Raw genomic sequence first — 24,484 nt, forward strand, 5'->3', positions numbered from 1 at the left:
GCCTCAAACTCAGAGATCCGCCTGGCTCTGCCTCCCGAGTGCTGGGATTAAAGGTGTGTGCCACCACCACCCAGCCCAAAAGATTTTTATCTGTTAGTCACAGGATGTTAGCTCCAACATAGGTGTTAGCAAGGACTGGCTATTCAGTGGGCAAAGCTAGGCCCAGAACCTAATTAGCCTCATGGACCAGTATGCAACATTCCAACTTCTCCGCATTACTGCAGCTCTAATCAATCTTTGCAGACACACCCTCCTTCCTAGAATTCTCCTTCACAACTCTTTCCTCAGTCACACTGAAATTTCTAGAAAGGCATTTCCCAAAATTTAGGTTAAAAATACTCTATTTCTAAGCATTCTTGTTTCTTTTGTAACGAAACTTCTGGGTTGGGAAATTGACATTTTAGATATATGAACGTTATTCGTGCCTAAACACATTTTACCTCCTTTCTTAAGGCCACCTTGTAGCTGAGGTGTAGAGGGCCAATAGAAACTATGTTTCCCAGTTACTTTTTCCCAAGAGTAGCGGAGCGAAGGTGAACTGAGCGGATGTTCCCACGAGGGGGCGCGATGTGAGGAGGTTAACAAAGAGACCTAGGCAAACTCCCCGCTTGCACAACTCCGCGGCGCTCCAGCCTGATGCCAGCTTGTCTGAAGTGCATCTGGCACAATGAGTTCCAAGTTGACTGGGTTTGACTCTGGGGCCCCTCCGTAGTCTGAAAGTGGAGAAGCGAATTCAACATCTTTCCCTGAGTATAAATGTTCGTAGGAGAGAACACATTTTCCTTTGGAGGGTCTCCTTACTAAAGTTAAGAACTTCAAGGCGCCTTTTGTACGGATCACTAGGGCTCTCTCGGCTTTGTGCTGGCCGTACAGATGAAAATGTGTCGGGTACGGCGCAGGCTTAACATACGAATATTCAGCCGCAGAAATCGCGGAGGGTTTGCCCATAAAAAAAATGGCGCGGGCGCGTCAAGCCGGTATAATCACATGCTCACAAGCCTGGCTGAGGGCAAATATGACTTCAGACGGAAAGCGGATGTTATTATTCACTTCCGGGTGGCGCCCATCGGGCGCCATCTTGTCTTGTTCATGAAGAAGTAGGAGCATCGAAAGGGTTGGGGAGAATTACAGGAACGGTGGCGACTGCGGTATTCCGGGATCGGAGCGGGTAAGCGTTGAACAGTTTACACAAAAGGACTTGCCGGAGCATCAAAATCCTCTCGGGTTGTGTGGCGAAGGTAGCGTGACCTAAGCAGGCTGCGTACGCTGCTCGGCGCGACCGCCGGAACCTCCTTCCCGAAAGCACCGGCGTCCGCCTGAGCTAGTAGAAGAGAGCGCCGCTCTCGCCGAAAAATACGTGTTTTTGTTTAAAGCGAGTGCTCAGGATCGCTTCTTCGAACTAAGAGTTTTTGAGAAGGCAAGGGACTAATTGTTGGGCTCCCGACCGGCCGTTAAGCACTGCGCGTGCGCAGTGAAAACACTTAAGGGGCAAGGAGCGCAGAGGGGCGGAGGAGGCGGGGGCCGGGACCTGGAACTTATACCCGGCGAATCGTACTACGCAGGCGCAGTCGAAGGCGGCTGCGTCTTACTAAAGTGTGATTTTGTTGCTTAGTTTGTTTTTACCCAGTGATGGGTATTATGTGTTAAGCATCACAAAAGGAAACAGGTAGCATCCTGTATTTCAGCTGTTTCGTTCTTTTGTGGGTAATACCGTCATCTAAAAAATTGGGCCCTGAGCAAATTTTGACTGTGCTTGATTAAATTAACACTCTAAATCTTGAAGTATTAATGTTTTCTCCTCTTGACCCTAAGTAAAGCAAAATAATGTAAAATTTCTTGAGTACAGCAAGGCAAAACCAAACCGAAATTTCTTGAATACAGCAAGGCAAAACCAAACCACATTTTATTTGTGGGGTGGTTTTTTTAAAGCACCAAAGGAGACGTAGTAAATGAGTTCTAGGACATTCTTGAGAGGCACTGTTTAAAACATGTAAACTTGATCTTTTAGGAATTTTGGAGGGGAAGAGGGGTGAGGGGTTGAGACAGAGTCTCACTTTATGGCCCTGGCTGGCTTGGAACTCACAGAGAGATATCTACGTGCCTTTGCTCTGGAATGCTGGAATTAAAGGCATTTACCACCACACCAAGCCTTAGAATTTTTTTTGGGGGGGTAGGGGGGTTCGAGACAGGGTTTCTCTGTGTAGCTTTGCGCCTTTCCTGGAACTCTCTCTGTAGCCCAGGCTAGTCTTGAACTCACAGAGATCCGCCTGCCTCTGCCTCCAGAGTACTGGGATTAAAGAAAGGTATGGGCCACCACCACCCGGCTTAAGCCTTAGAATTTAACTGTAGAAAAATTGAACAGATAGTATATAACCACCTCAACCTGTTATATTTTTCCTCTGCAGCTTGCACTTGTATGAAACTTTTGTTAGAATTAATGGAACAATGTTGGTACATTATTAACTGATGGCTTATATCCTTAGTTGTGAAAATCTCTTTTAAAACACTAGGAAAAAAAAAAAAGGATTTTATTTTTCTGTATGTGTGTGGAGAGAGTCTCTGTGGAAGCCTGACGAGAGAGTCAAATCTTCTGGAACTTGAGTTACAGATGGTTGTGAGCTGCCATGTAGGTGCTGGGAATTGAACCCTGGTCCTCTATAAGAGTAGCCAGTGCTCTTAGCTGCTGAGTCATCTCTCTAGCCACTATATGCTTTTTTATTTTTAAAGAAAAATTATTTTATGTCTGGGTGTCAGTACTATATTTAGTTACTCAAATTCTACTTTTGACCATTGCTAGATCTTTCAGGTCTACTGTTCTCTACCAATTCTTTATTTGATTGATTGGTCTTTTGTTTCTTTGTTACTCTGTCACTAAGGCTGGCCTGGAATGCTTATCAATCCTCCTGCTTCAGCTTCTCAAATGTTGAGATTACAGACATGTGCTACTACAGAGCTTTGCTTCATTTCAGTTTAGGGCAAGGACAGGGTCTTACTATGTATATAGCCCAGGATAGCCTACAACTCAGAATCTTCTTGCGTTTGCTTCTGTACCTCCTTAGTGCTAAGATTACGAGATTGCTAGCTGTAAATGGCTATAGAATATCACATTTTAATTCTCATCTTTTTGTCAAAGTCTGCAAATGACTTTTTTTTTTTGGTTTTTCGAGACAGAGTTTCTCTGTGTAGCTTTGCGCCTTTCCTGGAACTCTGTAGCTCAGGCTGGCCTCAAACTCACAGAGATCCGCCTGCCTCTGCCTCCCGAGTGCTGGGATTAAAGGCGTGCGCCACCACCGCCGGCGCAAGTGACTTTTGTAAATATTAGTGGTCATCATTGGAACAAGTCATTTTGGGAAGCTCAAACAATTGAAGGTTTTATTTTTTTTCCTTTTAAGATTTATTTGATTTTGTATGTGTGTGTGTAAGTGTGCACATGCCGTGTGTGTGTGTGTGTGTGTGTGTGTGTGTGTGTGTGTGTGTTTGTGCTTGTGCCTGCTTATTTATATGCATGAGTGTGGGTGCCTGTGGAGGTCAGATGTTGGGTTCCCTGAATCTGGAATTTCAGGAAGTGTAAGTTGTTCCACATGGTGCTGGGATTGAACTTGGGTCCTCTGTAAGAGCAGCCAGCACTTCTTTGACCGTTGAGCCACCTCTTCAGCTCTGGTTTTTGTTTGTTTTCCACTTGCAGTTCTAATGGAGAGTAATTTAAAGACTAAATGATGATTGTTCTGGTTGTATTAGTATTTGGGAGTCACTGTAGCAGATGACTACAAACTAGGCAGCTTAAACAACTGAAATGCACTCTTCCATGGTTCTGACGTGTGAACGCAGAGTTGAAGAGGTGCCTTCTTTGCTTCTGACTTTTGATGGCACCTGTCTTTATGTTACTTAGCTTGTAGACTTAACCAGTCTCTGGCATTGTAGGCACAGGACATTCTCTGAATGGATGCTTATGTCTGCCCTCACTAGGGATTTGATTAGTGCTCACCCTACTTAAATATGACCTCATCTGAAATTGACTCTTGTATCTGCACAGACCCTGGTTTCCAAAAAAGGACAGATATCATGGATTAGGACTTCAGCCTGTCTTTGGGAAGAGTACAAGTTAGTCCATAACTGCAGTGATAGTTTTTCCAGCAGTGTGATACTTTTGATGATCAGATGCAACCCTTGGTTATTAAAATTAAGTTGTTTTTCAGATACACCACAATTAACTTGAGCTTGTGAAGGGAAATATTGTCAACAAAGTCTTGTTGCATGAATCATCAGTAATCAGACTTTTCCAAGCTTGAAAAGTTGATGATCTTTGAAAAAAAGTCTAAAAGGAGACTGAATAAGTTGATTCAATCATTAAGATTGTCACATTTATTTATTTATTTTTGTGTGATTATACATATATGTGTGGACACATGCACCATGAGGTCAGAGGGCTACTTGCAGGAATTGGTTTTCATCTATCACCATGTGGGTTCCAGGTTGGGTAGGAAGTGCCTGTACCTACTGAGCCATCTCATGGCTCTCAATTTTTTTCCCTTTGTGTTGGAGGGATGTGAGGGTGCTGAGGATCATATATAGGCCTTGGATATGCTGGACAAGTTCTTAACTGTATTCTCTAGGCACTAGAAATCAAACTGATATTAAAGAAATAAATAGCAATATTAAAATGTACTTTTCATGGTTAACTTATATTTAGTGGGTAACATGTATGCATGAATGAGTAAAATACCTAACTTTTTAATATAGACAAAATGCTGTGGTGAAGCATTCAAGTAATATTTTCTCTTTTCTCAAGAAAATTCTTGTTTGAACCCAAACAAAATATGAATGTTCAAAACCTTTATTCTATTAAGTACTATTTCATACTACCTTTAACTTATAGAGATTTTTAGACAGTGCAAAAATATAGTTAGCATCACTTTGAACAGTTAACATTTACCAAATCATTACCCACCTAATATATGACTAGCATTTCTCATGATAGAAGTCTGTTGTTAAAACTTAGTCGGTCTATATGTATAGTTGAGCAGTATTTGGCTTGCCTTTGCCTATCTTAAGGAAAAAAAAAAGGTGGATTAAAAAAATACAGTCTTCCCTTCTGTCGGTGGGTTATATATTTATAGATACAGCCAGTTGCAGATCAGAAATACTTGGTAAGATGGATCTATGCTAAGAATACTCAGATTGTTGTTTTATGTATTGAAAATGCCACTTTCAATAAGGGACCTGGGCATCTTAAAGTTTTGGTATCTTTGTGGATACCAAATCAATCCTCCATGGATACTGAAGTAAGTATGTATGGTTTTTGTTTGGTTGTGGGAAAGGGTCTCAAAACTGGCCTGAAAGTTGCTATGGACATATGTCCAGGCTGACCTTAAACTTAGAGATTTTGCCCCTTTGTGCTGTCTACCACACTTGGCACCATAATCTGTGTACTTTGACTCTTGTAAGGAGTTTTAGAGGTTTTGCATTTGTTCTTCAGTATAAAGATTTTAGGGTGAACATGAGGAACTAGAGAATAGGGCTTCTAAGTCTTTGTCATCAAATCAGTCTTGCTCTTTTATTAAGTAATCAGTAACCCCTTTATTAAGTATTGTACTTAATAAGGGGTGGGTAATGATTTGGTAAATGTTAACTGTTCAAGGTGATGCTAACTAAATTTTGGCACTGTCTAAAAATCTCTATAAGTTAAAGGTAGTATGAAATAGTACTTATAGAATAAAGGTTTTGAACATTCATATTTTGTTTGGGTTCAAACAAGAATTTTCTTGAGAAAAGAGGAAATATTACTTGAATGCTTCACCACATTATTGTGTCTATATTAAAAGGTTAGGTTAGGCTTAAACATACAGAAGTATGTAATGCTTGATTAATTCATTCTATTTTTTCTAATCAAGTTTATGCCTAAATTCTGTTCCTTTTGCTTATCTGTTTTCTATAGACCCCCGCCCCATACTCCCCTTGGTTTCTTGAGACAGGGTTTCTCTGTGTAACCCTGTCTGTCCTGGAACTAGTTCTGTAGACCAGGCTGGCCTCGAACTGACATAGATCCACCTGCCTCTGCCTCCCAAGTTCTGGGATTAAAGGTGCCACTACCACTTAGCTTTCTATAGACTTTCAATGGAAATCAAAGTTTCGTTTTCATGACCAGCAAGTTATCTCCTTAGGATTAGTTTTCCAAATTTACTCTAAATCTGTAAGAAAATGAACAAAGGTAGGTGGTTTGTCTTCTGTCTAGGTGACTTTTGTGTGATTTTTTTTTTTACTTCCTATACAAGTCATTATGGATTGTGCTTGTCACTTCTCTTTGATTCCTTTTCTCTTAAAGTTTATACATTTCTAAAATTTATACATTTATACACACTATAAATAATCCAAAGAATACAAAGTTATAAAGTGGAAGTTCCCTGATAACTTTTTTTCTGCTTCCCTGACCTTTAAGGGGTTTTGTAATTTAGGAATCTTATATACATGCTGTAATATGAAAAAACAAGAAGCTTTAAGTGGTATTTTTTGTGCTGTAATTTTCTCTCACTGAGTTTGTATACAGTACATGTCAGTGTATAAAGCTCTATTCATTTTAGTTGCTCAGTAGAGTCCATTTAATTTGAAAATTTGCTAAGGTTTTTTAAAATAGTTTTCCTGTGAATATATTCATCCATGGTTGGGGTCTCTGAAAGGGATCTTCCAAAAAGACCCAGGTATTTGGTGGGCCGTCTTTACCTCATTCAGTAGTCATCAGCAGCTAAATCAGGATTCTTCTGGTTTAGTTATAACATTTTAGTGGGAGGCTGGATGGCTGCTTTGGAGGTTAAGAGCACTGACTACTCTTCCAGAGCACCCAGATTCAATTCCCAGCACCTACATGGCAGCTCACAGCTGTCTGTAACTTGGGTTCCAGGGGATCTGGCACCCTCACATAGACATACATGTAGGCAAAACACCAAAATTAAAATAAATTATTAAAAAAATATTTTAGTGGCTCTTGATACTTGGACTTTTATTGTCATCTGTGCTCTCCCACCCCGTATTTCACATCTATTTTTCTCAATCTAAATCTGTCAGACACCATTCCTGGTAGTAGTCTTGAAACTTGGGGAGGAAAGCTTTGGAAAACTGCATGTGTGTGTGTTTGCAGGAGTTCATTCCTTCCACTATGCAGGTACCTGGGATCCAACTCAGGAGGTCAGGCCTGGCAGTATATCTCCTTACCCACAGAGCCATCTTGGTGGCCTTTCTTACTGGTTCTTTTTGTAAAGATTTATTTAATTTTTTAAGATGTATTTATTTTATTTTATGTGTATGGATGTTTTACCCGCATGTATATATGTGTACCATCTGTGTGTCTGGTACCCACAGAAGTCAGAAGAAGGCTTCAATCCTGGAACTGAAATTAGGGATGGTTGTGAACCACTGTGTGGGCGCTGGGAATCAGAATCAAGGTTTCTGAAAGAGCAAGAAGTGCTTTTAGCTGCTGAGCCATCTCTCCAGCCCCTAAAGATTTTTTAAATTATGTGTTAGGTATGTGTCAATGGGTATGTGTGTGTATATGTGTGTGTTTTTGTGGGTACACGCACACGCACACACACATACACACACACACACACACACACACACACACACACACACACACACACACAGCTGCACTTGGAGGCCAGAGGTGTTAGAGCCTCGGGAGTTGGAGTAAAAAGGTGATTGTGAGCCCACTCCATGTAGGTGCTAGAACCAAACACAGGCCCTCTGCAAAATCAGTATGCACTCTTAACTGCTGAACTATTTCAAGCCCTTATTACTAGTGTTTTTCAGGGTGGTGTATGGTGGGGTGCAGGGGCATGGTTTGAGACAGGAACTCACTGTGTGGCTCTGGCTGGCCTAGAACTCACAAAGATCATCCTTCCTCTGCCTCCTGAATGCTGGGATTAACGGTGTGTTCTACCATGCTCAATTTGTTCCTGGTTCTTGAACAGGCTTATACATTGATAAAGTATTATATTAGATATATATGAGGTATTTATATGCTTTATGAGTTTTCAGACTTGTTTACAGAAAAGTGAGTGGTATAAGGATCCACCATCCCCTTATCCATAACTTAGAGTACACCACCTTCTTTTTTATGTTGTTTAAATGTTAAGAAAAAGATCTTAGAAACTATCTTACTTTCCAGCTTTGTCTGATTAATATTTCTGATACTATTTATTTCATTCTTTAATGCCTATAGCTTTTTTTGTATTAGAAGTTCAGTTAAACATTTGTGGTGAAACTGTTTAGTGCTTTGGAGAATATAAATAACACTAGATCTTGTGAATCATATTTGCATGAATGACATTGGAAGACTTTAAATTTCTGATTTCTCATAAACTTATAGTTTTCTTAATCAGATATTAGATTTGCTATTATGTGTTTATTATTATTGGCTGTAATTATAAGAACAAGCTTCATCTGCTACAGCTATTTGCTACTCTTTTAAAGGAGTTTGGTGATTGAATGAATCACTTTTTATAATTAAAATAATTGGATCTCTAGAGATATTGGGAAAATTATGTATATACACATTATATAATTATATGTATGCCTTCTTTGAGCATAGCATAGCTGATTAGAACTGTACTTTTAACCAAACTCTGACACCAGCATTAACTTAAAGCTTTCTATTCTTGCATTTCAACCTAAGTCTAGTTGTCTCTGGTAACATTTTGAATGAATTATAGCTCTTTCATCATGTAAAATATATCATCATGCAGTTTCTGATATATAAGTTTTGAAAATGTAAGAAGTCCCAGCTTTAACTGTGTTTAATTTGTTGAAATTAGAAACGTGAAGGATGTGGGATCAAGGAGGACAACCTTGGCAGCAATGGCCCCTGAACCAACAACAGTGGATGCAGTCATTTCAGCACCAGCAGGATCCAAGTAAGGAACATACTACATTTGGAATCGGGTAGGGGTGGACATCTGGAGATGAGTAGGCTATAGATGATAGCATTCAGATTGAATCACTTCTATTTAGTAATGAATGTATTCCCTTTGGAAATGCTTTCTTGAAGGATAGAAAATTTTGTGACAGTTTTACATTTTTAAACTGATAGTGTCTTATGCTGGTCGGTGGTGGCACACACCTTTAATCTCAGCACTCAGGAGGCAGAGGCAGGCAGATCTCTCTCAGAGTTTGAGACTAGCCTGGACTGTATAGTTCCAGGAAAGCCTTAGCTACATAGTGAGACCCTGTCTTAACCCCCTCATCTCCCTCTCCCCCTTACAAAAAAAAAAAGAAAAGAAAAAGAATATAGATGTAAAAATTAAAACATCAGGAGCATCATTTAACATTTAATTTAGTTATGGCCAATTTTGTTTCATCATGTGATTTATTTTTGACGTTACACTGTCCTTAGGGAGATTATTTTTCTTTTTTTGAGGCAGTCTTACAATTAGCACAGACTGGGCTAGAATGTTCTGTATAGCCCAGGCTAGCCTCAGACTCGTCCTGTCTCCATCTCCCAAGTCTACCACATCCAGCCTGTTTTTTTTTTTTAATAGCTACATACCATTTTAATGTAGGATTTTATTCTAATGTGAACCAACAGTGATAGCAACAGCAAGACTTCTGGATTTTTTTCTTGTTTATACCTTTCCAGGCTTAAAACAGTTAACATAATCTTGTGTTGTCAAAGTCTTTTCTTAGTAAAACTGCTAGATTTGCTAGATCACAGTTATAGAGTTGGGAAGTTTAAGATATACTCGGCCAAGTTCTATCTAATTCCATCTATCCAGGTTACATCAGTCTTCTGTTTCATTAAAATGTATGAGAATGTTTATTGAAACCTGACTAAACTACTTTGTTATTAGTAATGATAGGTCTTGGAATTTTAGTATAGATTTTAGAGAGGAAAAAAACCCTGAAAGATAGTAGGAATGATAATTTTGAAGTTGCTGAAGAGGTATTTCTGTCCACAGCAAGGAGTGTAAAAGGACAAATGTGAGAAAGAAGAGGGATAGAAAGTTATACTAATTCATCATATGTAGGCTCAATGGCAGCCTAGAAAGAATAGAACATTCTGAAGGAAGAAATAATTGAGTTTGGTTATTTTTGTACTGGTTTTAAAAGGCTTTGTTTCTTTTTTAAAAACTCTGTAAACTAGGGTAGAGGGTCATAAATTCTCTATGAGATAATATTAAAATAGAGTAAGAATGGGTTATTGTTTTTTTTTTTTTTGAGACAGGCTTTATGTAATCCTGGCTCTCCTGGAGCTCCCTGTGTAGACCAGGCTGGTCTTGAAATCACAGAGATCCTCCTGCCTCTACCTCTGGAGTGCTATGATTAAAGATGTGTGTGCCATTTCACCTGGCTAAGAGTTGTTTTTATAGAGTCCTTTTTTGAAACTTGTATGGATTTTGGTCTGAGTATGAATTATTTTCTGAGCATCGTGTAGGCATAACTTTGTATAATAGTTAAATATCCAAAATAAGGGATAATTAAAAAGGGGAAGGGTGAGTGTAGGTCCTGTCCCGACCACCTGCTTCCAAATAACTGACTTGGAGATTTAATATAAATTATAAATGATTGGCTAATAGCTCAGGCTTGTTGATACCCAGCTCTTACAACTTAACCCATTTCTATGTGCTGCCCCTAAGCTTGTGGCTTTTCCCTCTATCCCATTTTGTTTGTCTAACTCATTCTCTGTCTAGCTGGCAACTCCCCCAACTCTGTCCTCCTTCATCCCAGCATCCTTAGTTTGGTCTCTCTGCCTATACTTCTTTCCTGGCTACTGGCTAATCAGCATTTTATTAAACCAACTTGAGTGACAAATCTTTACAGTGTACAAGAGGATTATTCCACAGCAGGTGAAGAACAGAGATGAGGAAGAAAGAAAGGGGAAGAAGGGAGGGAAGAAGAAAGTGAGAAGGAAGGAGCTAGAAGATGGTTCAGGAGTTTAAACTCTTGCCATGCAAGCAAGATAACTGGAACCCATGTTAAATGCTGGTTGAGTAATGGTCCTCCTGAAATTCAGCCACAGAAGGCAGAGGGCTCACTGAGCAACTAGCTATGGAGACTAGCCTTATCAGGAAACTCTGGGTTTGATTGAGAGACCCTTCCTCAAAGAATAGTGTGGATTAGATAAAGGAAGAGATTACTACCATCAGGCCTCCAAATGCACATACACTCATACACATGTAGACAGACATACATGTATACCACCTACTCATATACTTGGAAAGCAGAAAAATAATGGAATAATTGAGATGCTTGTTTTATAGAGAAGTGCTATTCTTTTAGCTCTTGTATTCTTATTGCTAAATTCTGTTAATTTACTTCAGGCCAGATTGACTGGGCTGCTTTGGCTCTTGTATTCTTATTGCTAAATTCTGTTAATTTACTTCAGGCCAGATTGACTGGGCTGCTTTGGCCCAAGCTTGGATCGCACAAAGAGAAGCTTCAGGACAGCAAAACATCGTAGAGCAACCACCAGGAATGATGCCAAATGGACAGGATATGCCTCCAATGGAGTCTGGTCCAAATAATCATGGGAATTTTCAAGGGGATTCAAATTTTAACAGAATGTGGCAACCAGGTTTGTTATTTATGTTTCCCAAATTTTAGGATGTCTTAAAATAAAATGAGTATTAGTAGTATATTATTTTTCATGTTTACTTTTATAGCTTCTTGAAATTAATGCTCCTTAAAAATAGGCAGTCTCGATTTGATTTTGGTATTTTTGTGGTTAAATTATTTTGTACACAATCTGCTAGCATTGTGGCACTCAGTTTGATTTTTTTCTTGGTTCTTCATTCCTAGGCTGACAGGGGCTGGGAACACTGGAACCCTCACTTGGCATCTAGGGAAAAGAGAGCACTCTTTGTCTCTCTGTTGCAACCTCTGGCCTTTTCAGAAGCAGCACTGGCAGAATAAAACATGTCTAGCCTCTAAGTAAAGACAAGTTGTGCCACTGTATGACAAACAAGCTGTCAGACATGCTGTTCTCCTGTCACCATCCACCTTTCTCCTCCCCTTTTTCAGACAGGGCTGCTTTTCCATACGTTCTTGGCTGTTTTGTTTTTTATTTATTTTTTAAGCTTCACAGTATAATTTAGATTCCTTAATGCTAATTCAGTTTTCTATGATTGCGTTAATATTTTTAATAATCACATCACACTATCTATAGAGATTTCACACTTGGATATCCTGCTGAGGAAGTCATAGCCTCCGTTTGCTATTATTTATTAATTTTTAAAATGTATTTATTTATTTTTTTATGTGTATTGGTGTTTTGCCTGCAAGTATGTCTGTATGAGGGTTCTAGATCCCTTGAAAGTGGAATTATAGACAGTTATGAGCTACCGTGTGGGTGCTTGGAATTGAGCCCAGGTCCTCTGGAAGAACAGCCAGTGCTCTTAACTACTGGCCCTTTATTTATTATTTATGTTATTATTGATGAGAATAGAAAACATAGGATATATTTTCAATATTTTTAAAAGAGAAACAAATATTCTCATTTTTGATATTGTGAAATGGTTGATTTTTTTTCTTCTAGAATGATAAATTTTCCCAGTTTTGAAAATATTTTAGTTCTCAAGTTGAAGTTTACTCATCCTGGTATCACTGGTTTTCCTTTCATTCCTGCTATATTTAGTTTGACCTTATTGGGTTTTTTGTTTGTTTTACGACGCTAAGGAACTTATTAACCTCTGCGTGCCTCAGTTTCCCCTTCTGAAACAGAATACTAGAATTTCTCCCTACCTCACAGGGTTGTTGTGAGGATAAATGATGTATTCATGAAAAAGGAATAATATAAATTTAAAGTGATATTTTTATGTTGTTGCCATTGAAAAGTAACGGAGCACTTCATCCAAGAGTTGCTTTGGAATTTGTTAAATTTGTTAAAAATACTTTTTGGACCTGAGTGTGGTCTCTCTTGAATGCCTGTAATCCCAGCACTGGAGAGGCAGAGGCAGAAGGGGCTCATGGTTGAAAAGTTCTATGGAGAAAGTTCCAGGTTAGCTTGGTCTGCATAGCAAGATTCTTGTCTTAAAATACCGAAACAAAATAATAACTTTGGGAATTTTTTTAGTGTGTGAGTACGAATGGAGTTAACTTATTTGAATTACGTATGAGGTAGTGTTTAATTTATTGCTTATTTTTAAGATAATACAAAAGGAATTTGGCCAAAATGTCATAAGTTGCTTTTTAAAGTCTGTCTTAACTTTCTCTAGCTTTCTTGAGATCTTAAAAATTGTATTGATTTTGTTATAACCCCTGTTGAATGTCTTTATGCCTAAATCCTGAATAGAATGGGGAATGCATCAGCAGCCCCCACACCCCCCTCCAGATCAGCCATGGATGCCACCAACACCAGGCCCAATGGACATTGTTCCTCCTTCTGAAGACAGCAACAGTCAGGACAGTGGGGAATTTGCCCCTGACAACAGGCATATATTTAACCAGAACAATCACAACTTTGGTGGACCACCTGATAATTTTGCAGTGGGGCCGGTGAACCAGTTTGACTATCAGGTGAAAGATATTTTGTTACTTTACTATCATAGACATGCCTGTAACTCATTTTTTGGAAATGTCTCGTCAAGAATTTCTAAGATGTGTGTCATTTTCAGGATTGTACAGATAAGCACATAAACAGTGTCAGAAAATTTATCAACATTTATTAAAATCATTAGATTTTTTAGTTGACTAGGAAAATGGTACAAACAAACGGAAAAAATTAAGATAAAGTGAAAAATGTATAAGTGCAAAGAGTAATATGTCTTGTTTTCCAGTTTCAGTGTGATATGTTTAAATGTTATAGGTGAATACATTATATGTTAATAATAGATTATGAATAAGACAAAAACACAATGACTGTAGACTATTCCTAACTGCCATACCTTCTATGGAGAATTATTACTGTTTTTTTTTCAGTGTTTTCTTTTTTTTTTTCATTCTTATACAACATATTGGAATTATTCATGCCTTTTTTTGTGACATTTAGCTCATTCCTAGGGACATAGAACTCTATGGAGAATAGTGTTATTTTATGGGCTTTATTTTCTTAATCTGCTTTGCTAGGGTCTACCCTTAAAAATCTAGATGTCATCAGGAAGTGGCGGTGTACACCTTTAATACCAGCACTTGGGAGGCAGAGGCAGGTGACTCAAGGCCAGCCTGGTCTACAGAACTAGTTCCAGGATAGCCAGGGCTACACAAAGAAACCTTGTCTCAAAAAAACAAACAAAATATCTAGATGTCATTGTGAAAAAACTAATTATAGTTGTCTTTATGCACTAAACTATCATAATTTAAAATGTTTCGAAATTGCATATTTAAGCATTAATTGTAAGGTGAATTTGATAATATGTTCATCTTGAGATGGTAGTCCTCTCATTAATGCATGATTAGATGATTATTAGACTCACACATGGAATTCACCTGTGACAGTTATTGCTCTGTTATGAAGGGATGTAATGACAAGCAGCTCCATTCTCACCCTAGCTTAGTCCGATGAAGCCCATGTGAATAAGGGAAAGAGCCTGTTGGCAGCTTTCTCATAAAAGCCTTCTAAAAGTAGCAGATTTTCAAAACAAACATTTACCATAGTAGTTAATTCAGTATGATTTTGGGGGTTGTAAAGAAATAAATCCTGTACCACTTCAGAACCCACTAGCAGTGGGAAGTTAAAACTGACAACAACAGAATTGTTCTATGTAGCTTTTGTCTAAATAAAAAGTGTGGTGGTACCTCCTGTCACCCCAGCACCTGTGAGGCTCTTTAGTTTCAGGTTAGCCTTGGACACAGCAAGTTCAAGTTCAAAGCTAGCCAGGGCTATATAGCGAGAGCTTTGAGAGAGAGAGAGACAGAGAGAGAGAATTTTTGATGTCTTCCGTAATGTGAGGGTTTATGAATGAATTTAGTATGAAAAGGTTCATATACATATATAACTATGTATGTGAATGTGCCTTTCTATAGTTGTTAAATAAACTATCAGCTGGGTTATAGAATGCTATTTGTATTTGCTTAGGCAGAAAAATCCTTATCTTTCTTCAGAAAAATAAGCCTAGGTTCTTGGGCTACAGAAATACTGCTGGATGTTAGAACCATGGAATTATTGGATTTGCTGCACACATGGATTTCTACTGTCCCATTTCATAACACACGTGTGTCCCAGAGGGTATATGTACTAAATTGAAGAAAATTAAAATGCAATACTCTTTCAGCATGGGGCTGCTTTTGGTCCACCGCAAGGTGGATTTCATCCTCCTTATTGGCAACCAGGACCTCCAGGACCTCCAGCACCTGCCCAGAATCGAAGAGAGCGGCCACCATCATTCAGGGACCGGCAGCGTTCACCAATTGCACTTCCTGTGAAGCAGGAGCCACCACAAATTGGTAGCTATTTAAATATGTTCCATGAACCACATTAGCATGATATTCTTATCACTGTAAAAACCATGTTTTGGTTTCCTAAGGTGTTCTAGCATCTCTTTGATGTGGTAGAAATAATAATATTTTAAAACCCTATCATTTTATAGTCACGAATCTTAAACAAAAAGAGAGAGATACTGATCTAAATGTAAAAGGTATTGCATTTTTTTCCTATTATTTGCCTGAAATAGTAGTTTGTGATAAAATGTAGATTTTTTGATAACCATAGCATCTTCAGTGTTGATAGTTCAGTGTTCTCTGCCATGGGTCTCCTTCCAGTCTTAGTTACGGATACACTTCTGTCATATTGGTTTCCTTTAATTATTTACTTCCCATGAGTACCTTAACAACAGCAACAAATCAATTTTTAAATGCTATTCAAGCTAGTAATGACAAGTTACATATTTAGTCCACATTTTATCTTGAAAGTTTCAAATCACCTACCATTTAATGGGCTAGGATATAGACCTTTTAGCACCTTAGGAAGATTCTAACTTACTGCTTTTTTATTTTAACTAGATGAATTCTTTTTTTTTTTAATTTATTTTATTTATGTATCTTTCTTTCTTTCTTTCTTTCTCTCTCTCTCTCTCTCTCTCTCTTTCTTTCTTTCTTTTTTTTTTTTTATGTATGAGTGCTCTGTCTGCATGTATGCCTACATGTCACCAGAGAGCATCAAATCACATTATAGATGGTTGTGAGCCACCATGTGGTTGCTGGGAATTGAACTTAGGACCTCTGGAAGAGCATCCAGTGCTCTTAACCGCTGAGCCATCTCTCTAGCCCCTAGATGAATTCTTAGTATGAAAATGAACTGTGCGGGCTGGAGAGATGGCTCAGCGGTTAAGAACACTGACTGCTCTTCCAGAGGTCCTGAGTTCAATTCCCAGCAACCGCATGGTGGCTCACAACCATCTGTAATGAGATCTAGTGCCCTCTTCTGGCGAGCAGTCATACATGCAGACAGAAAATGAACTGTGCTTTTGTTTGACTCTGCTCTGTTGTCATATTTAAGGAAGCAGCTTAAATTTGAGTCTGAATTAGCCCACATCACTGGCTTTTTAACCCTGAGCAAGCACATCATTTTATTTCATTAAACTTCAGTTTCCTCACCTAGGAAAGAGGTTGAGCAATAGTAGTGATCTCAGGGCTTTGTGCGCATTAAATGAGGTGACACTTCAATGCACTCTGGTGCCCTCCTGCTGTTCAAAGGAATGGCTTTTAAAGCACAACACTAAAGGAATTTTGACTTTTACTCATGGCAGTGATAGAAGCTCAAAACTTTGATGATAAAGATTTTTACTTAACTGACCGTGAATTTTTTTCTCTTGTTTGAAATAGATGCAGTAAAACGCAGGACTCTTCCAGCCTGGATTCGTGAAGGCCTTGAGAAAATGGAACGTGAAAAACAGAAGAAATTAGAGAAAGAAAGAATGGAACAGCAGCGTTCACAATTGTCAAAAAAAGAAAAGAAGGCCACAGAAGATGCCGAAGGGGGAGATGGCCCTCGTTTACCCCAGAGAAGTAAATTTGTAAGTAGATCTTGACGTGAAACTGATAATTTTGTCTGTGTGAAAAGTGGCTTGAGGCCTACAGAAAAATACTTATTTTCTTGAGAGTCCTTGGGGTAAGTATATTGAGGTTTGGGGTTTGTTGTTGATGTTTTGTGTTTGTTTCACTGAGATAGGATCTTGTTATTTGGCCCAGGCTGGCCTCAAACACTTCGTCGGGCTGCTGTTGAAATCACTGTCCTTCAGTTTTCCAAGTGCAAGGATTATATGTGTGTGCCACTATGCCTAGTGGGATTTATATTTTTATGTATATGTTATTGAGGGTAGGTGGAAGAAAAAAGGGAGGAGGCAATAAGTTTAAAAAAGTTTATCCTGTAAAGATACTCCATAATTCTGGTTAGTTTTTATGTTAATCTACAACTCTATATTTTTATTAAGGTGCAGCCAGCTCCCTAACGGGTCATACAAAACAAAACAGTGTTAAGTAGCATAGAGAAATGAATTTACCTTTCAATAGCTATTTAATGCATATGTTTAACTGATGATTTAGGTAGATATTTAATACATACTTCTTTTTTGTTTGGTTTTGTTTTAATTTTTCAAGACAGCATTTCTCTGGCTGTACTGGAACTTGCTTTGTAGACTAGGCTGGCCCTGAACTCACAGAGATCCTTCTGCCTCCACCTCCCGAGTGCATGTTGGGATTAAAGACTGTGCCACCAATCCTGGTCTAAATACATACTTTTAACTGAGGCTTTAGTAGTTTTTATTCTTTTTGATACAAGCATTGACAGTTAAAAGGCTTTAAATCCTTTTAATATTTATTCATCAGTTATGTGGCATGAGTGGTTTAGGAATTTTTCTGTTTTGTAGTGATGTTACCTGGTATGATAGCCAAGCCGGTGATCACTGTATATCTTAGGAAATGAGCTGTCATTTCAAGGCTGATAACTGCCTCAGAAATAAGACTTAAGTACAGTAGGAGTACATTGTGCTCTGCATTTGTTTTGCTTATAAACATAAAATTAATTTTTCTCAAAAGACTCATGCCAAAGCTTTTGTTCTGTATGTTATGAAAACAAGAAACATCAGGAAAGGGAGAAAATTAACCCTGTATAAAAATAATTGACCTCTAGGGTACTCGGTTGGTTGGTTAGTTTTGGTTTGATTATTTAAGCGTAAGCTTTTGTTTAGAGTAGAGGTTCTCAGCCTTCTAGTGCTGTGACCTTTAATAACTCCTCATGTTGGGGTGACTCCAACCATAAAATTAGTTTTGTTGCTACTTCATAACTGTAATTTTGCTACTGTTATGAATCGTAATGTAAGTATCTGTGTTTTCCAATGGATTTAGGTGACCCCTGCTTGACCCCTAACGGGGTTGCTATCCACAGGTCCAGAACCACTGTTTTAGAGATTGTGTTTTCTTCCATTTTCCTAAACATGTTGGGTTTGTGTTGCATGTATTTGTTCCCTGGTTCCAGTATTCTATACATGGTAGTATTTAGATGATCATCTGCTTCTTTTGGTTTTTCGAGACAGGGTTTCTCTGTATAGTTTTGGTGCCTATCCTGGATCTCGCTCTGTGGACCAGGCTGGCTTCAAACTCTCAGAGATCCCCCTGGCTCTGCCTCCCGAGTGCTGGGATTAAAGGTGTACGCCACCGCCGGCAGACCTAGTTTCTTATCTATCTGTCCAGTATGTAGTCAAAAAGACGTAATTTAGGGAGGTTGGAGTAGTGACTAGTGGTTAAGAGCACTGGTTGCTCTTCCAGGAAACCTGAGTTGGATTCACATGACAGCTTAACCATCTATAACTTCAACCCCAGGAGATCCAATGCCTTCTTCTGGCCTCTACGGACATATGATGCATAAGACAGAACATCTATACACATAGAATAAAAATGAAGGTTAAAAAAATTTTTTTGTAATAAAGAGAAAACTTAGTTTCAGGCACAGCAAGCTGAGATTTTTAGTTATGGCCAGAGATTTATTATTATTAAATCATGTTAAGTAATAGAAAATTAGTTAAGTATATAATACTGTAAAAATTAAACTGTAGTCCATTTATCCCAAGTTCTACCAGCCATTTGTTTCATCATCTCTGCATATGATGCATTCCTTATTATTTACAAAATAGATCAAAATTCGTAATAGAGAAAAAAGTTGAAATGAAAAAGTAACTGCTTTTCATAAACCTTTTTATGGCTAAGCATGCTGGGAAACATCTTTAATCCCAGCACACAGCTGGTAGAGGCAGGCGGATCTCTGAGTTCAAGGCCAGCCTGGTCTACAGTCAGGGATATGCAGAGACACCCTGTCTAGAAAAAAACAATAGCAACAAACCTAACCTTTTTATAATCTTACTCCCTAGGTTACACTTTCAATTACTAAGTGAAATAGTACAAATTAGAACTTGGTACGGTGGCACATACTGTGGTCTCAGTATTCCCAGGGGATGAAGCTGGGTCATGAGTCTGAATGAAGCTGATTTCTTAAGGAAAAAAAAAGTTGAAAAGATTGTCTGAAATATATAATAAGAATAATTGATGTAATTTAAAGAGGTTGAAGGTAAAGGTTAGCAATAGACTACATGCTTACCATCTTTGAAGCCAACACCAAAAGAAGAGTAAAAACTAATTTAGGAAGCAGTTGCTCTTCATACTTGTTTCCTCACTTTCTATTATGGTGAAAAATCTGTGCTCCCTGCTGTTTCCATAGGATAGTGATGAAGAAGATGAAGATGCTGAAAACACTGAGGCTGTGAGTAGTGGAAAAGTTACCAGAAGTCCATCTCCAGCTCCCCAAGAAGAGCACAGTGAGCCGGAGATGACAGAAGAAGAGAAGGAGTATCAGATGGTAAGTGCTGTGTTTCTTAATGTTTCTTAATGCACAAGCGTTCCTTTACAATTGTTTTAAACTGTTGAGTGGCTGTTGAAACTGAGAACTCTGAAGCAGTTGTGAAGTGTTTATTCAGGTATAGATGTGTAAGGAATGCTGATAATGCTCCCCAGTACCTCTCCTACCCTCTAAAAATCTGTGTAATACATGAAGTATAAAACCACAGACTATAAAGTAGTATTAACTATGTCTTTTTTCTAAGTATTTTTGAAATTATAATCATATCCTTTCCCCCTTTCCTTCCTCCAGTCCCTCCTACGTATACTTCCTTTGCTCTCAAATTCATGGCCTTTTTTTCTTAATTGTTGTCACACACACACACACACACACACACACACACAGACACACACACACATACATTCCTAAGTGTATAATACAACAGCTTAGTCCTATTAGTGTTACCTGTATGTATATGACCTCAGGGCTAACCACGTGGTATTGGATAACCAATTTGAACAATGCTCAGAGGACCTGCACTGGATCTGACTTGAAAGCCTCCTTTCTGAGGACTAACTTTCATGGTACTAAAAGGCCATGCAAGCTTCCAAGGGAGGGAAGCCACCAGTGCTGTACCCAGCTATGACACGACAACAGTGACAAGACACAGAAATTCTAATGCTTAGTGGTGGCATATATACCTTGGTGGCAACCAACTCCTCACTGGTCTTCGGGCCCATTCAGCAAGAGGGAAACATGCCTGGTACTGAAACCTAGCCATCTACCTGGGGCTAGTGAAGTCATGGATCTTGGAGGAACCTACAAGTGCCACTTTACTAAACCAACATAACCCCTAATAGCATTCTAAATATTTATCCGTACACCCACAGATAAGTGTAGTTCTCACCCCTAATCAAAGAAACTTCTCTTTGCAACAGATAGAGCCCAAAACTTAACAAAATGCAGAGAAACACAGGTTGTGTGATGCTTAGTCACAACTGATAGATCTGCAACACAGTTCCTGCACCTATGGCTCAGGAATCATTGTGGAAAAGGGGAAAGAATGATTGTAAGAGCCAGAAGCACAGGAAGTTTGCTGTGAGAGTGTATTTTCTAGAAATGTCAGGCAGGCTGTACCCATGAAGTCTCGTCAACATGGCTAGCTAAGCAAGACCTGAATAAGGATAACACCAGTAGACATGGTGACATGGAAATGGGAAAGCTCAAAGGACCTCAACCTTAGACAAAGAACTACATGCAGCTAAGAAATGAGGAGAGTAGGAAAAATGATCTTCCCCAGGGAAGAGCCCCCTAACCTTGATATTGGTTATCCATTATCAAGTCTATTTCAAATCTATATTAATAATGGCAATATAATTAAATAATACTTAACGGGGTCAACAAGTTGGCTCAGTGGATAAAAATGCAGTCATGCAAGTCCTTAGAACTCATGGTCGAAGAAGAGAACTGATTCCAAAAATTGTCTTCTGACCTCTGCACGTGTACCTTACTGTAAATGGAGGTTTATCTGCCCTGCCCGGTCCCACAGCTGCTTTTAAAATAATCACTCAGAGGCTTAATATTAATTACAAACCGTTTGGCCTATTCCTCAGGTTTATTGCTAACTAGCTCTTACACTAGCTCTTACACTTAACCCATAATTCTTACCTATGTTTAGCTACGTGGTTGGTGGCATGTTATCTTAATTTTTACATGTCTTGCTTCCTTGGTGGCTATCTGGTGTCTCCCCACTCTGCTCTTCTTTCTCCCTGTATCTCTGCTTGGATTTCCTACCTGGCTCTATCTTGCCTTGCCATAGACAAAAGCAGCTTTATTTATCAACCAATAAGAGCAACACATATTCACAGTGTACAGAAAGACCATCCCATAGCACCTAAGACAATCACACAATAACAAATAAAATAATTTTAAAAATAATTTGGTATATATGAGGCTTGAGAACATTTATTGATTTTTTTTTCTAGTTTTTTTTTTTTTTTTTTTTTTTTTTTTTTAATGGAAATGGTGAGAATGATTAAAAGAATATATGGTCTAGGAAGCAATAGGGAATTGTCGTAGTTACTTTTCTATTGCTGTGGTAAGACACCGTGACCAAGCCAACAAAAAGAAAGAGTTTATTGGGGACATACAGTTTCAGAGGATTAGAGTCCATTATGGCGGGGAGTATGGTGGCAGGCAGGCAGGCATGGCACTGGAGCAGTAACTGAGTTTTTACATCTTGATCCATGAGCACAAGGCAGAGAGTTAACTGGGGATAGCGGGGGACTTTTGAAACCTCTAAGATGCATCCCACCAGTGACACACCTCCTCCAGAAAGGCCACACCTTATATTCCTTCCCAAACAGTCCCATTGACTGTGTACCAAGCATTCAAATATATGAGCCTATCTATGGGGGCCATTCTCATTTAAACCACCACAGGGATTGAGCAAAGTCAAAACTTATTGTGTGTGTGGGTGAGAATTCTTAAAGCCTTTTCTTATCTCTGAAGTATTATCATATCACTTGATAAGATTGGGACTTTCCCCTGATCTCTGGAACATGGTAATTCAGTCTACTTTCATTTCTGTAAGTGAGTGATCATGGGCACAGAAAGTCTGAGGACTGAAGAGTCTGCATTTGAAATAGTTGTTGATAGTCAAACCATAGCTACAGTCCATCTCTTACTCAAATATACTGTGCTTTCTATTTTATAATACGTTGGGATATTGTTACAGTTTAAGAGTATATTAGAATGAAAGGACTCCATCTGGCCAAGTAGAGTACCATTTTTCTTTGGTTTTGTTTTTTGTTTTTTTCTTACCTTACCCCACAGAATTTTAATTTAACCTTGAAATGGGATTTAAAAAACTAGTATTGTAAATCTTACCAATATTGTAAGGCTACTCCTTTCAACTTAAAACTCCTATGGACATTTGTGTCTGTGTGTGTGTGTGTGTGCATGTGTATGTATGCACATGTGTTTGGGGAGTGGTGTGTGTGTATGTGTGTATGCAGGTGCCCATGCATGCATATGTGGAAGCCAGAGGTTTATGGTATGTGTCCCTAATGCTCTCTGTCTTATTATTTATTAGTTAATTATTTTTGAGACAAGTTTTCTCACTGAACCTGGCACCAGTAGTTTAGACTTCTTGGTCAGTGAATCCCCAGGACCCCTCTTGTCTCTACTTCTTGGAGCCAGTATTACAGGTGCATGCTACTGTGCCTGGCTTTTTATGTGGATGCTGGGGATCCAAACTCAAGCCCCATGCTTCCACAGTAAGTACTCTATCCACTGAGCCATCTTCCTAGCCACAGACATTTTCCTTAATACACACTTTAAGTTTTTGTCTCTAGCAAAAGAATTCAGATAAGTTTATAGCTATATTTATTATCAGGATTACTTTAGAAAAAGGTCTTGTAGTGTGGCCCATGCCATGCCTCACAATCCTTTTGTCTCAGCTTTTGTCTCTACTGCTGAGATCACAGGTGTGCCCCAGTACACCAAGCACAAGTGGATAGTCAATCTTTGATACCTATGACTTTGAAGTTCTTTCTCAAGTTTTAATGTTCTTCAAGATACTCTGTTTATTCTTAGTAATGATTGATCTGATCTTAAAATATCTTAATTAAAAAGGCTTTTCATTTTAATTATTGTGAAAATAGTCAAATGTGTTAAAATTAAATTGGAAACACTATATAAAATATTCTTTAGATGTTGCTGACAAAAATGCTTCTAACTGAAATTCTTCTGGACGTCACAGATGAAGAAATTTATTATGTAGCCAAAGATGCACACCGGAAAGCAACGAAAGGTACATTGTGGGTGTTCTTAGTTTTGGTTTTGTAGGGGAATTTTGATTTCATTGGTTATTTTGGACTTTTTTGTTGTCCTCTGGATTTCCTTCAGATACTTAAATATTCTCTCCTTGCATGCGTTAACTCTTTGGGAAAGATTCAGTTTGTAGATACCATGTTGGAACTCTAGAAGTACTTTGTTTTGTCTGGCCTACCTAAGCACAGCTAGCATTCATTCTGTAGTGCTGTAAAACACAGTACGGACAATTCCTCATGTTCAGTTGATTTCACCTGAGGCTCTTTTTGTTTTTTAAAAATAGATACCATAATTGATATAGATAGATAGATATGTATATATGACTTCTATACATTTTAAATGAATTTTGAATTACATCAAACCTTCAGAGTTTTCAGTTTTATCAGTTACAATTCTTATGACACAAGTGGCAACCATTTTCCCATATGATTTTAGTAACACTTGAAAAACATACAGAAAATAAATTATGTGCCATCTGTCGTAGAAAGAAATACAGATATACTTACCAACCTTTTTTCTCATCGTAAGCAAATTTCAGCTCACATCAGAATTGTAATTTCAAAGCCAGACATGCTACTGGTTTAAAATGAATGTTATGTTTTTAATGTTTCTTCTCTCCCCAAAAAGCAGCGATAGTAGTAGATTTAACAATACCGTAGACTCTCATGACTATGAAATCGTGGCTATTTGTGTTAACATGTTGTTCCTGTTGTTGATGTGATACAAAGCTCCTGCAAAACAGCTGGCACAGTCCAGTGCACTGGCCTCCCTCACTGGCCTCGGTAAGTGTCTCTGTGTGCGTGTGAGAGGGCTAGAGGGAGACTCACTGACCTTGTCTTTCTACTTGTTCTGTGGGAAATGCACTGTTCCTACTTAGTTCTGAAACTTAGATGTCAGGCGTAC

The 24,484-nt window shown here is 38.6% G+C and overlaps 1 protein-coding gene across 5 annotated transcripts in view; it reads left to right on the plus strand.

Annotated features, from left to right (window-relative positions):
• The first annotated feature begins 1,058 nt into the window (after nt 1–1,058).
• The window catches only part of Pnisr (PNN interacting serine and arginine rich protein), a 28,238-nt gene continuing 4,812 nt past the window's right edge, over nt 1,059–24,484 (plus strand). The window contains exons 1-9 of one of the 5 annotated variants that reach the window (XM_028878001.2): nt 1,059–1,168; nt 8,805–8,903; nt 11,372–11,560; nt 13,277–13,500; nt 15,195–15,366; nt 16,744–16,934; nt 19,631–19,768; nt 23,462–23,561; nt 24,310–24,363. In XM_028878001.2, coding sequence (XP_028733834.1) covers nt 8,816–8,903; nt 11,372–11,560; nt 13,277–13,500; nt 15,195–15,366; nt 16,744–16,934; nt 19,631–19,768; nt 23,462–23,561; nt 24,310–24,363 — 1,156 coding nt within the window. In that variant the 5' untranslated portion in view covers nt 1,059–1,168; nt 8,805–8,815. Of the gene's footprint in view, nt 1,169–8,804; nt 8,904–11,371; nt 11,561–11,784; nt 12,273–13,276; nt 13,501–15,194; nt 15,367–16,743; nt 16,935–19,630; nt 19,769–23,461; nt 23,562–24,309; nt 24,364–24,484 lie in introns of those variants that run through there. The other 4 variants (XM_037202470.1, XM_028878002.2, XM_028878003.2 and 1 more) reach the window with 4 other exon arrangements.

This window comes from Peromyscus leucopus, chromosome 2 (assembly GCF_004664715.2).
Source record: "Peromyscus leucopus breed LL Stock chromosome 2, UCI_PerLeu_2.1, whole genome shotgun sequence".
NCBI lineage: Eukaryota > Metazoa > Chordata > Mammalia > Rodentia > Cricetidae > Peromyscus > Peromyscus leucopus.